Source organism: Nuphar pumila, chromosome 7, assembly GCF_984573655.1.
Source record: "Nuphar pumila chromosome 7, dmNupPumi1.hap1.1, whole genome shotgun sequence".
In the NCBI taxonomy this organism is placed as follows: Eukaryota; Viridiplantae; Streptophyta; class Magnoliopsida; order Nymphaeales; family Nymphaeaceae; genus Nuphar; species Nuphar pumila.
Window position 1 is genome coordinate 15120006 of NC_143255.1, and position 15244 is coordinate 15135249.

The 15244-nt window shown below is 35.2% G+C and overlaps 1 protein-coding gene across 2 annotated transcripts in view; it reads right to left on the reverse strand.

Moving 5' to 3' along the window:
- Positions 1-9398: 9398 nt before the first annotated feature.
- LOC149831242 (nuclear transcription factor Y subunit A-7-like) overlaps positions 9399-15244 on the reverse strand; it is a 29004-nt gene continuing 23158 nt past the window's right edge. For both annotated transcript variants that reach the window (XM_090012020.1, XM_090012019.1), the window contains exon 6: positions 9399-10121. In XM_090012020.1, the coding sequence (XP_089868146.1) occupies positions 9963-10121 (159 nt within the window). In that variant the 3' untranslated portion in view covers positions 9399-9962. The remainder of the gene's footprint in view (positions 10122-15244) is intronic.

A 15244-nucleotide genomic window follows, 5' to 3' on the forward strand; every position in this document is an offset into this window, starting at 1 on the left:
AGCCTAAAAAAAAACTAATGAGATTTTTAAATATATGAAAGAAAAAACGTGTCTTTCGAACCTAACTTGGTCTATTTCACTATTCACATCAGAAGCATACGAAGCTAACAAACCCTAACGGTGTGTTTGATTGCTCATCCTTGGACAGAACAAACAAAACACATGTTCTGTATTTTTGTAACAATTGTTCTTGGTCCAGCATTTGAAAATATATAAATTATAAAAAAATAAAACATAAATAAACCCTAAACTACAATAAAATAAATTAAAAAACTCTAAGTTACAAGAAAAATAAATCACAAAATCAAAGAAACTGTAAATAAACCATAAATTTAAATATAAAAAACCTTAATTCAAATCCTAATCAAAGAAAAAAAAGGTCTAATCAAATTAAACTTAAAAATCCCTAATTAATTTTTTTTATTCAAAGCCCTAATTAAAAAATTCTTATTTTTTATATTTGTTTCAAACCATAATTCAAAAATCCCTAATTCAAAAAGCCTTAATTCAAAACCCTAAACTGAAAAGCCCTAATTCAAAACCTTAATAAAAAATCTTTAATTCAAACCCTAATGAGAGAGAGAGGAGTAGGGGTATGCCCCACCTGTTTTTTTCTTTTTTCTTTTAAAGCAGTGGGGTATCGTATGCCCCACTACATTATCTCGTTCTGGGGTTTTGGAACAGTATTTCACCGTTCTTGGAATGGTGTGCCCAACTTAGTCTTTGCAGATCTTGATGCCCCAATTTAGTTGTTGTCAATATAACCATATATTTTATAAGAAAACTGAATTTTATTATTTTTTGTTAATTATCACAATGATAGTAAAGAGTTTGTGTAAACTTATAATATTCTTTATGTGCCACCCATCTCGCTTGCGATGGGAGTGGTTTTCATAGCGAGAATTGTTGATATGGGTGGCTGCCAGTGGCATCAGCGGCCTGCATAAAAAAATGCCCTCATAAGAAAATCAATCATTATTGCATAATAATTTTGTATAAATTATAATACTGATTTTTTTTAATAAATTATAAGATGAAGTTGTTGTTTGTATATGCTTAGAAAGGAACTTGATATTCATTTATAATGTAGTAGAAATGCATTTTTATGTAAGTTGGTGTATTTTTTAAGTAATTGGAACGTGTCTCTTATGAATTTGGCACTTTTTTGTATGGTTTGAATTTGGTACTGGTATACCAACGCTACTATGGGATATAAGATCATTTGTCCATCTTATATTGATGGAAAGGCTGTATTTCAAACCTTCTTTTCTGGAAAAGTATGCTAAAAATTGCAGAAGGGGAAATGAATGCGTTTAACAAAGAGGCAAATTTAAGGATGTGGGTCATGGCGAAAAAGTGATAATTGAGAGCGGAAGGACAGACCTAGTCGGATGACTGGAGAATTTTGGGAGGGAGCGGACAGCGTCATGGTTTTTATATAATCTGATGTATAGCTTTGAAAGGGTACAAATTAGTTTAGCTCCCAAGTTTTTTTGTTTTTTTGGCGAGGCATCTAGCAAAATTGGTTAGATTGGGGATGACTAGATTTTGGAAAGGATCATCCCCTGATTGTCACTCGGTTATGGGTCAAGATTTTTTTAGTGATCGTTTACTCCCAAGCAGTGTTGTGAGAGGCGTACGCCTCAGTACCTGAAGCCTACGCCTCAGAGGCGAGGCGCACGCAAGGTACTGAGGCGTGCTGTGATGCTCAAATTGCCCCTCATCAACCTCCAGAATCCCCTCCATCCCCAAGTCTTCCTCCTCCGCCCGATTCGCCGGCTGTGCTAACCCCAAGTGCCGGTGGATCCACCGCCACGTGCCGGCCAACTGCTCCTCCGCCTCTCCCTGCCTCCCCTCCCACCGCTTCACTTCCATACCAGTTGTGAGAGGCGTACGCCTCAGAGGCGAAGCCCAGGCTCAACGCCTAGCTTCGCCTCATCGCATTTAACAACCTTGCTCCCAAGTCCCACCTTATAACAAGAGTAAAATGTATTGGAAGATGCTGTAAGGCCCTTTTTGGAAACTAGGAGCTGGGATTGGAGTTAATGCATTTGGCATCTCTGTGACAAATATTGCGAGATTTATAATATCGTGAGAAATTGCCTGAAAGTTTAAAACAGCAATTTCTCTCAAGATTTTCAAACCGTGAAGAATATCACGATATTTACCTTTTTAGTAGATATTTATCGTGAGATTTTCATTTTTAAATGTGTCTTATTTATATTTTTTTATAAAAAATATTTTTTATATTTATTATTACTTTTTTATTGCCAAGATTTTGCCAAAAAAAGTGAGATTTATGAAAAATTTCAAAGTCTCTTTTGGACTCCCAAGATTTTGCCGTTTTTAACTTTTGTCACTATGTTTGGCATAAACTTTGTCAAACTAACTTGTGGTTGTCGTTTGAAAACTGGTAGCTGCGTTGGGTGTTTATGCATTTGTAGGGGTGGCAAAATCTGACCCTACCCGCCAACCTGCTTCTCAGCTGGGTTAGGGTTTGGCTTAACCCGCCTAACCCGTTTATTAAACAGGTCGTGTTCATGTTAGGGGTATTCCAACCCGCCAACCCGTTTGACCCGTTTAATAAACGGGTTAGGCGGGTGGGTCAACCCATTTACACGAACCTGTTATGTTTACGTTGTCTTTATGTTTGTGACTTTATGCTGATGTTTTATGTTAATGTTGGTAGTACAATTCTATATTGAATTTGCAGAAAAAAAAGTATAATATGTATTTTTTGTGTGTGTGTTTCTAATTGTGTTATTCGGGTTAGACAGGTTATTCGGGTTACTCGGGTTGGTTATCGGGTCGACCCATTTAATAAACAGGTCGCCGTGTTGTGTCGACCTAACCCGTTTATTAAACGGGTTAACCATGTCGTGTCAGATTACCCATTTAATAAATGGGTCGTATTCTTGTTTGCCACATCCGACCCGTTTAATAAACGGGTTGTGTTCATGTTGAGGTATTCTGACCCACCAACCCGCCGACCTGACCCGATTGCCACCCCTATGCATTTGGGATGGAAAGTGTGATCCTCTCACTTTTGTATTTGCACTAAAGAATGAAATCCACAGCTACCACCTCCAGGAGGTGGTAGTTGCCAAATCCAAGATTTGGCTGTTCCCACTTCTTAGAATGACACTTTCTATACCAGCTACTAGTTTCCAAAACAGGGCCTAAACTTTTTTTGCTTGTCCTGCCAGCGCATTTTCTTAGCATAGGTGGGAAATTTGTCCAAACTCCTTTCCGTCTTTCCATTGTTATATGCTTATATAAATAGTCCTTAAACTTGAAATTTGTAATAAGCAATATATATATATTGTTGGAGAATGAATTTGGGCGCAACCGACTGATCTATATAAATTAGGCTGCAAATGGATCGGTTATAATTGGATATCCGACCTGAATCCAACACATTATCACTGGTTTTGAATCTATACAGTAAGATCGGAATGTAAATCTGGATCATATTCGAATTTACTAAATTTGAATTCTTTCAAATTCGGGCCAGTATTTAGGTTGGGTCAAGTTCGAATCTGGATCAAGATCTCATCCAATTACATTTTTAAGCTCTTTATTGTCCTTTATTAGATCCAGTATTATCAAATACCATATTAAATCTGATTTGGATCTGGATTCAGGTTCATATCTATATTGCATATTTCGTGATTCAGATTTGGATCTAACAAGACGTGGACCGTATTCGATCTACCTGCAGCTCTAATATAAATAGAGAACTGAGATTTCTTCTAGACTTAGATGGAGTTCCCGTATCATTGTGTAGTTGTCAAACAGTTCTTCAGAAACATAAAAAACAACTCGGTGAAGCTTGAGGGGTTGTTTGTTTCATTCTCATCATTAAGAAAAGACAATGTGAAAGGTATACCCAGTGACTTATATTATCCCACTTCTGTTTTTTCTTTTGCGCCCTTAGAAGCAAGCAATGCTAGGAAAAATGCAAGTCAGAGAAGAAAAGTGACAACTTTTTCATTCCTTCTAAACAATAGATGTAAAGTTCAAAAAATTTCAAGGTTTATCAGAATTAATATGGAATTATCTCTAATATTTTTATAAAAAATTCATCGTCCATGAATAAATCAATGAACTTTTGGATGTTAAAAAGGTATAAATCTTAAACAAACTCACTTTGGATTTAGATCCACAAGGATCGTCATCCATTAAACCCAGTCCCAATGGTACATCGACACTTGTGAGATTCACTCTCTTAAATTAGTGTATTTGGATCTGGTATGGATCCGAATTTGTAAATTTGTATATCAAGACTCAGATCCATTTAGTGAATCCCGTCTGAGTTCAAAGTAATTCAGAGCCTAAACTCTAAATGAAATCCAAAACAACTCTTATATATATATATATATTGAGTTGGGTACAAATGGACCCAACCCGTTACAACCCAAACCGACTTTGCCCCTTGTTTTCTTTCGAATGTTAGGTTTGGGATTGGATCCAATCGGATCTGATCCCAAAACCCAAGCCCTTGTTTTGCGGTTGGATCCAACCAACCCAAACTGACTCCTCCTCCTTACGAGGTTCTCTCTCTCACTCAGTCGGTTGGAACTAACATCTCTCTCTCTCTCTCTCTCTCTCTCTCTCTCTCTCTCTCTCTCTCTCTCTCTCTCTCTCTCTCTCTCCTTTCTCTGATTTCTCTCTCTCTCTGATTTTTCTCCCCCTCTCTCGGATCTCTCACCCTCCCTCGATGCTCACCTCCTCATCTGAGCACTTTCGGCAAGCCTTCATCGGAGCCACCTCCCAGCCACCATCGGCGTTGATGCACTTGCACCCCAATCGCATGTGATCTCTCTCTCTCTCTCTCTCTCTCTCTCTCTCTCTCTCTCTCTCGTCTTCCCTTCTTGCCTGCTAAACTGCCAGTGAACCGGAGCCACTAGTGGCGGTGGCTCTGGCTCACCAGGTGAGAGGGTGCCTTCTTTACTCTTGGTGGGACGGTTAAGGCTAGTAAGTTGACGCCACTCCCTCCCCTGCGTCACCCCTCGTCCCTGAAACCGAGCTTGATTTGGCTCAACTTTATCGAACTTGTCTCAATTTTTCTCTCAAATTAAACCAAGCTGAAATCTTTACTCCAAAGAGATCCCAGCTTGATCCGGTGGGCTCAAACTAGGTTTGGGTTCAACCCCTGCGACACAATCGTCACCTCTTTTGCAAAATAAGAATTTAACCTCATTCTTTATGTAGTGCGATAAAAACCTTTTGACCGTACTTCGAACACTAATATATATATATATATATATATATATATATATATATATATATATATATATATATATATATATATATATTCAAAATACGCAATTTTGTGTATTTTTAACGTATTTAAACTTCTACAAAAGTTCATATGCATTCTATGTTTATTTCTATCTTTGGAGAATTCTCTTTCAATCTATGAAATCGCCTCCTTTAGAGTAGACTCAGTTGATCGTTCGGGTTATAAATTTACATAAAATAATAAACCCTTGAACGATCTTAGTTATTTATACATTTTGTCATTTGAGTACCCACAAGTTGATAATTATCGGAACAAGATTATGATATTCACTCTGCTTCTTTGAACTTGAAACAATACACTGCTTATATCAATTTGCGGTTCTTTTCAATTGGTTATGACCGAATGTTGTGAAATATGATAATGCATATGTTAGTCGCGTTCTCTTGTTTGATGTTGTTGTTCTAACGCCCTCAAAAAATGTAACCTTAATTATAGTTCAAATATTGAAATTTTGAGACCAATTTTTTTTTTATAAGTATAAGTAAATCAGATTTTATAATGCGGAAACGATTTTTAAAAACGGTTAAGACTTTGGGAGCTGTTACACTAAAGATAACAATTGAATCAAAATGTACGGGATATACACATTTTAAACCACGTACAATACAAGAATGAAATATAAAAAAATTTAATTTCATTTCAAATCAGAGTATGAAAACAATACTTCAGTCGCTACATGATCAAGTACTTAAAACGAAAAGATCATGAATACCAAGATCGCAAAGTAAGAGTGAACCCTCGAGAATACAGCTCGACCAGTCATTCGCTCCAACTACTTATCATATTTTACCTGCATTACCTGTCACCCATAAAACGGGGTCAAACTCGTTAAATTCTGGTAAAACAACCCAAACTCAAACTTAAGAAAAATATATCAAGCATTTAAAGGTAAAGATATATTATTCATCTATCGTCAAGTGATAGACAAAAGAACAATGTCCTATGAGTCATTCATTTCAAGCATTCGAACATAAAGCATTTAAAAGCATTTCATCACTTAATATTCTATTCAACCTTAACTCACGTAATAAATCATAATCTATATGCATTCATAATTCTTATAAACAATAAGTCAAATCACATTTGATCATTCCAACGTAAAACACACGCACATACCTTATAAGTAATTTAGTTAGATATTCATGATACACATCAATCATGATACATAGGTGTGATATATTTACTCAGACAATCATAATGCAATCATTTGCAATAAAACTATGTAGGCGTGATGTATCATTCACTTAATAAGTCAAAACTAGTCATTTGTAGGTGTGATGCGTCATTCACCTATACGCTAACATAAGCGTCGCAATCATAACCTCATATCAAAATCTAAAATCAATAAGGATCTTATTATCATATCTGAGTTCAATATATAATCATGCTATAATAGAAAAGCTAAATATATAGATTCATGACTGACTATCTCAATCAACTCAGAAGATCATCATAATTCATCATAACATTTTATTTATTCATAATAAAGATTTACAAAATCCACGACGGATCACCTAATCTGGGAAATGTACAACCTGACAAAGAGTTACCACCCTAGACGGATGGTCTGTCTGGTCTTGGACAATGCACTTTCTCACAGAAATATACTGTCTTTACGGGCTACACGCTCTTGGACAATGCACTTTTTCACAGAGACTTACCGCTCTAGCCAAATTACTTGATCTGGTCATTCACACCCTCATAGAGAATCCTTTGGGAACAGTTCTTCAACGGGTATCATATCCAGTGAAAACTATTGTGATACATGCATCAATACAATTGACCACTCTCAGGGTCGATAGCCATCAACACGGGCATAAGCATGTATACAATCAATGCATCACATCATACATCACTTTATATGGCATTAAAATTATAAAATCACACATTTAACCAATAAGGCTTCATGAACCAAAGTTCACTATTGAACTTAAACATTTATCGCATGTATTCATAATTTTATTTTACGTGGCATTTAAAGCATATCATACATAAGCATATTATCTTACGCATCATATCATCGTCACAAAGAACATTGCACTTTGTAAATTGAACCTCGAAGCATGTGTAAACAAAATATAAATTCTATACATGCATACGTGAACATGCACATTTTATAATACGAAGCAACTAAACCTCAACATATATAACTCATACGTAGTTCAAGATTTGTACACACGATAAAAGTCATATGCATTTTTCACCACATAAATTGATATATCACCTTAGATATAATTGTATAAGGGTTGGTCAAAATCTCATTGACCATCATAATGTACATCATATGCATATATTCCTCAAGCAAACAAGACATACAAATTTAAAATAATGTATAACATTCACATGCATTCTTTTATACAAGAATAAATGAGTCCTAAGTCCATTATATGACAAGACAATATATATAATATTCACAGTATACATTGAACATGACTTATACATATTCATAGTAGTTATATGTGCACCATGTATCAAATTCATATAAACACACAAAGCAACATAGTATACGCAAACCAAAGTATAATGACACACATTGTGTACATATTATACATTCATAAGTGCACAGGCATTCAAACTCATACACAAGTGTACATGTAGCAAACACACTCCATATTCCGCTAACTACAATCATGACAAGCATGATCGTCGAACTACAATTACAAGAGTCCTAGATATCTACAACTAAGTGAAGTATGTGAACATAACTTGTATTTGTAATTCATTTACATATTCAGTGTAACATCATGCTTACACAATTAGTGCATAAACATGCTCTCTATAAGTTCAGTTACGGTATCTTACCTTAATAATGTGAAGAACAATGAATTAAAACTCAAAAGACCGAGGAGTTTCGAAGTCTATAAAGACCACTACCCAAACAATACAATGAACCTTTCGTGTGCAATCGCAAATGCCAAAAACTCAAAAAATGTCAATTATAACAAGATTAGCCAAAAATAGCAAATTATCTTATAAATTATTACCAAGAGTCAAATAACACACAAATACACTCCAATAATTTACAAACTCCATCAAAAATATATTTAAATATAATATATATATATATAAATAGTGATTTATAGCCTAAAATAGTTCTATAAATGCAAATTATATCCTAATTGGCTAGAATGAACAAATGAATATATAATAAATAAATAAAATAAAATTCAAAAGCTAGAGACACATTTCAAATTTGAAGATAAAAAAATGAGTTCTTTATTTATTAATAATTCTTAAAAATTACAGGTTTTACAGTTGAACCTACTAGGCTTTCACGAGTTTGACCTTTTTTATGAAATACATGTGACAGTTAGACGAATATTGTAAGCAATGACGCGAATACTCTCTTTGTTGTTCGCTCACAAGCAAGTTTTATAATTTTATATAAAGACTTTTGTATAATGTTATTTATATCTAAAACATTGTTTTAAATCTTTATAGTTTTGCATGGGTATATGAAAATGTGAAATCAAATCTACGACATTTGAAGACCCAATTTGTTGGTTGAAAATTTCACCTATAATCCACCCATGGTTTGCCAACTTGTTCTTTTCAAATATTGTTTTCACTAAACTATCATTTTTAACTTAGAAAAATGATTGATTATTAAAATTTAAATTTTTTCCTAAAATTTAAGAGTTCAAAATTTTGGAATGTTACAATAGAAAATTGTTTAAAATAAAAAATTTCTTCTCCGCCTTTATTTTGGCCGGACAAATTTTCCATCTTAAAGATGGAGAAAATTTTCCCATCAATTTTGAGGGCACTTGGCCCAATAAAAAACACTCAACATTTTTTCAACCTGGTTGTCTCATGCCACACAAACAAGAGAATAGTTCTCATAAAGTGTTCTCATATGAAAACTTCTCATAGGTAAAGTTTTCTCTTCGGATTCCAAGCATGCTAGATAGCAATCTTTCTCAGTCATGCCAATCATATAAAAGCTGCATCATGGCTTAATTATTTAATGACGTTTTTATCTTTTTGACTTTGCAAAAGACGTGCAGAATATTCTTATCTGAAAGGATACCTGCTCTGGAAACATAAAAGTGGCAAGAAGATCACCCTGATCACCTCTAACAAGTAAACGCTACCTAAGATGCATGCTTTTGTGATAACAAAATAAAAGTTAACGGTACAGTAGAGAATCTAGTTCATCCGTTGATAGATATTCACACACACACATACACACCATCTGTAACACTGCTTGGAGTTCATCTCAGCATCAATAAAGGTCATGGCAAATTCACAGTGCACATTTTCTTCCGAGACATTATAAACTAGACCTGAATTTCTAGCACAAAAAAGGATTTCCTCTGGTAATATTTCACATTTGTCCCCTTCCAGGGACGTAATTAAGGCACATTCCTTTTGACAATCTAGGAAAGCTCAGCCTCTTAATTAACTCGCACTCTCATCGACATTAAAGTTGCCTACACAAAAGAACTGAGAAAAATAGGCGAGATAGGGAACTTGCCTACGATCCAAGTAACTTCAGGTTCGCTTCGAACTCCAAGGAAGGTTATTGCTTAAACCATTAATCGACAGAGATATTGCATGGAATTTCATCTAACATTCTGCAAATATTATGGTTCTGCCAAGCGTATGACACGGAATCATGGATGACTATGCACATCAAGCTTTCTCTTGCCCCAACTTAAGAGCTATCTGAATTGGATGCGTTAACAGGTTGAGATTTGGTTCCCTCAGATGCTTCATTTTTATGAGCTTCATCTGTCTTTGCATTAAGAAATCGGCCCCCGCATCCCCGAGCTCTTCTTAGAGCATGCAAGTGTCTAGATTCATGGATATAAGGCTGCAATAAGGATTTGAAAATTGCAAATTAGCAGAAGCTTGCAGGGAAAGAAATGATAAAACAACTTATACTACTGCAATTTTCAACTGTAATGCTAACAAAATTTGGATCAAGATCACTGCTAATAACATCAAGAAACAAGTATGCAACGGTTTTCCACAGAAAAAAATGGAAAATTCTGCATAACACATCAAAAAATAATATGGTCAGGGTCATATATATATATATATATATATATATATGGGGTTATTGAAGGCACAAAACTATTGGGATGGAAATCATAGGTTTAAGCTTTAAAGACTCAATCTGACCACATAGATGTGTTTAGCATGGTTTGTTTGCTAAGGATCAAGAATTGGATCGTACCATTTCAATCCAAAAATATGATTTTTTAAGTCGTGAAATTTTAGTGCATTGTGGGCCGTTAGTTTTTGAAGCCCTTAAAAAAACAGCTTACATGCCATAATCACATGATTCAAAACTCATTTCCTACTAAAAAAACCTTGTAGATCACATCCATAAGGTCCGATTTACAAAACAAATCCCAAAAACATGAAAAGAAGGCAATTTATGCTAAATAGTTATGTGACTTCAATAGCACCAAATATTAATCCACACACACACACACACACACACACACACACATATATATATATATATATATAGAGAGAGAGAGAGAGAGAGAGAGAGAAGAATGTTTGCTATAAGGAACCCCCTAGTTGAAACTTATAAGAGGAGGTTGTTTTGACCAAATCTCACCTTATGGATTTGTTTAGCATGGTCAAAATAATAGGAATAAACCCTTCGATCGTGTTTTTTTGACGAAAAATATGATTTTTTGGTAGTTGAAAATTCAGTACTCTGTAAGCCATTGATTTTTCATACCACAGAAAATCTGACATACCTGTTAGAAAACATGATTCGAGGGCCAGTTTCTACTAATCCAAACATGCAAATCACACCTGGAGGGTTAGATGTTCAAAAAATAAAAAAATTGGAGCCTTTCACTATAGGGTTCCTTACCCACGAAGTTTGCAAACATTATCCCTATATATATATATATATATATATATATATATATCACCATCCTTGTAATAAAAATTCATCTCCCACCACGATTACCAAAGTTGAAGATTGACCTACCAGCCAGCTGTGCCTATATTTGACACAGCAAAACACACATCACCACCCACTCCTCTTAGGAGAATTTCTGGACACCATTCTCTTAATTCGACACAGAAAAATAGTAGTTATAGGTGTTGTTGGAGTATGGAGCCTTGTATAATTTCTTAATTTTCGCGAATCCAACTTTGTGGTAAGTTGGCGTGAGGTTGCATGGGAGTTGCGCCGCCTTGTCCGTAAGGAGGGGGTTCGGGGGTGTTAGTTCTTGAGGTAAAAATTTTGAAGGGTAGTTTTGTAATTTTACCTTAAAGATTATCCTAAAGAGTTTTACTCTAAATAGGTCTTTCTAGACTCGTGTTTGAAGGAGGCAATCCGCCTTTTGTAATGTGTAGTTTTTTCTCAATCTGAATAAAGAGTCTCAGTACAGCTATGGATGTAGGCAACTTTTGTTGAACCACGTAAAATCCATGTTTCATGTGCAATTGTTTTTTTTCTCTTCTCGTCTGTTTCTTCGATCTATCAATAGTGTGATCTATCATGGCATGTTGTATCATTCCCCAACATCTAGTATGAGAGGCTCAGTTCGGAGGGCAGAATGAGCGACGGAAGAAGGAAAAGTGAAGATTGACAAGTTCGATGGCAAGAATTTCAAATTCTGGAAGATGCAGATCGAAGACTATATGTATCAAAAGAAGATGTGTCAGCCGCTTGCTAGAAGCAAGCAAGAAAAGATGAGTCAGGAAGATTGGGATCTGCTAAAGAGATAGGTGATGAGAGTTATTCGATTGACGTTGGCCCGAAATATCACGTTCAACATCAAGAACGAGAAGACCACTACCGGTCTCATGAAGGCGCTCTCAAATATATATGAGAAACCATCAACATCGAATAAGGTATTTTTAACGCATCGTTTGTTTAATTTAAAGATGGTCGAAGGTGTCTCTGTTGCAGCTCATATCAACTAATTCAACGTTATTACGAGTCCGTTGAGTTCGGTGAACAATGTTAAATTATACGTAATATCCTAGGCTAACTAGGAATTGTTTAGTGTAGTTAGAATAGGATTTTTCTTTTTTATTCTTTGTACTGATTTAGCCTTTTGATTAGTCAATGTTTGACTTAGTCAAAAAGCAAGAGAGTTGTTGGACTCCCAACGACTCCCTCTTCTAGTTCCTTCCAATGTATTATAAATATGGGGCAAAGCCCCCTTACTATGTATGTTTTTCTCAAGGGTGTTTACCCATTCAATAAATATATATTTTTTCTCTTTACTGTATACCCTTTTTTGGGTATTTTGTATGAGCCCTTGTGGTTCTTGTGAATGATCTTTTTCGGTATTTTGGTTAGAGTTGTTTGAAGTTTTGTTTGCTGATGATCCAAGAACTCATCTTCTTACAAACAACTTTAAAGATAAGGTTCGCGCATTGGTTTTGTTGTCCTCTCTGCCGAATAATTTGGGTGTGATTGTGACTGCTGTTAGCAGTTCCTATGGTTTAAACAAGTTAAAGTTAAATGAAGTTCGAAACCTCATTCTAAGTGAAGATATTTGCAGAAGAAAATTAGGTGAATTCTCGGGTTCTGCTTTGAACACTGACAGCAGGGGAAGGACAAATCAACAAGGTCAATAACATGGTAGGTTTAAGTCTGCGCGAATTAGTTAGTCTAGACCCCGAAATAAGCAAGAGGGACTTGGAACTGTGGGAAGAAAGGGCACTTAAAGAGAGAATGTAGGGTGCCTAAGAAACAAAATCAGAAGCATAATGAAGAATTTGTCAATGCAACAACAAAGAAAGCTCGCGATGCCCTAATCCTAAGTGTTGACAACCCCATTAAATCCTGGATCTTAGATTTTAAAGCATCCTTTCACTCTACCCTATGTAGAGAAGGTATGAATAATTATGTTATTAAAATTTTTGAAAAGGTTTATCTTTCTAATGATGAACCTTTAGATATTATGGGAAAGGGAGATGTGTGAATTAGGACTTCTAATGGCACCCTATGGAAGTTGCATAACGCCAGGCATGTTCTAGGCTTAAAGAGAAATAAAATCTATGTGGGATAACTTAATAATGAAGGGTATGTTACGACCTTTGATTGCCAAAGGTGCTATATGTTAAAATGTAATATAGATATATATAATAATATATTATTATTATTATATATATCTATTATTTTTATTTTTTATTTTTTTTAATTTATTGTACAATAAATATTATCTAGTTCGTATCGAACTAGATAATATCTAGTTTGGTTAAGTTCCACTTGGAACTTAACCAAATACTAGCTGTTGGAACTAGTCCAACAACTAGATTTCTAGCCGTTGGACTAGTCCAACAGCTAGAAGGGAGAGCTCTTAGCTCTTGTATAAATAGGGGTGCAGCCCCCTTGTAAACTTCACTTCTTGTAATGCTTTTTAAGCATCTTTTTTACATAAATAAAATTATTTATTTATGTGTGTGTTGTTCCTATTTTACCCTTTTTAAGGGCTTTGCTTAAACTGTCTTTTAGACACTTTGTTCGATCATTCCAAGGGTGCTCGTGGAAGACCACCATTTCATTACACTATAATTGTGGAAAGATGCAACAAGATGGATACCCAATATATGACCACAAATAAGAGAAACATTGTGGCAATCACTGATTCAACACTTGATTCTAAAATCTGACACTGTAAACTCGGGCATATGAGTGAAAAGGATGAAGATACTTACGTCAAATGAGAAATTATTTGGCTTGAAGTCTACGAATGTTGGTCTTTGTGAAGACTGTATTTTCGAAAAACAAAAAAAAGTTAGTTTCTTGAAGACTGAAAGAACATCAAAGACAGGAAAATTGGAGCTTGTGTACACAGACGTATGGAGTCCTCATGTACCATCTCTTGGAGGCTCATGCTACTACGTTACCTTCATTAATGACTCTACTCGAAAGATATGAATTTATTTTTTCAAAAATAAATCTAATGTATTCTCCATTTTTAAGAAGTAGAAAAGTCAAGTTGAAAATGAGTCAGAGTAAAGATAAAGTATCTGAGGTATGATAATGGGAGGAAGTATAACAACAAAGAATTCAAGGAGTTTTGTATAGTAAGTGGGATTCGAATGAAAAATATAGTTCCAAGAACACCACATCATAATGGAATTGTTGAACGCATGAATAGAATCATGAATGAACAAGCCAGAAACATGAGAATACATGTTGGACTTCCCAAAATGTTTTGGGTTGAAGCAGTGAGCACAATAGCTTGATTAATCGAAGGGCTTTTTGTTCCATTGGACTTTAAACCACTGTAAGAGGCATGGACATGCAAAGCGGTAAATTTGCCACACTTGAAAGTTTTCATTTGTGTTTCATAAGTGCATGAAGATTCTGATGGCAGGGATAAACTAGATCCAAAATCCAAGAAGTGTTTTTTCATTGGATATGGTAATGACCAATTTGGATATCGGTTCACGGATGATCAGAACAAGATCATAAGAAGAGATGTTATATTAAATGAAAAAGTCTTGAATAAAGATAAATGTATTGTAGAATCTAGCAATGCAGAAAAGGGTGAGCAGGTTTAATTAGAGGAGATCTCTGAGCATGATATAGCAAGGAGAGTTTAGGAGAATCTTGAAGACATTATGCCACCACCATGACCTAGTACACTTGTGATGGAGCTAAGAAGATTGTCTAGATCATCTAGACTTACTCAACAATATTTTCATTCTTTGCATTACTTATTGTTGACTGATAATTGTGAGTCAAAATGTTTTAGTGAAACAATACATGTTAATGATTCGCTCCAGTGGGAGCAATTTATGGAAGAAGAGATGAACTCACTGCATGCAAATCAAACATGGGTTCTAACCCAACTACCAAGGGAAAAAAGTGCACTTTATAACAAATTGGTCTATCGAATCAAGGAATAACTTGATGGAAGCAATAGATACAAAGCGAGGTTGGTTATGAAAGGATTCCAACAGAATAAAGGAATTGACTACACTGAGATTTTTTCTCCT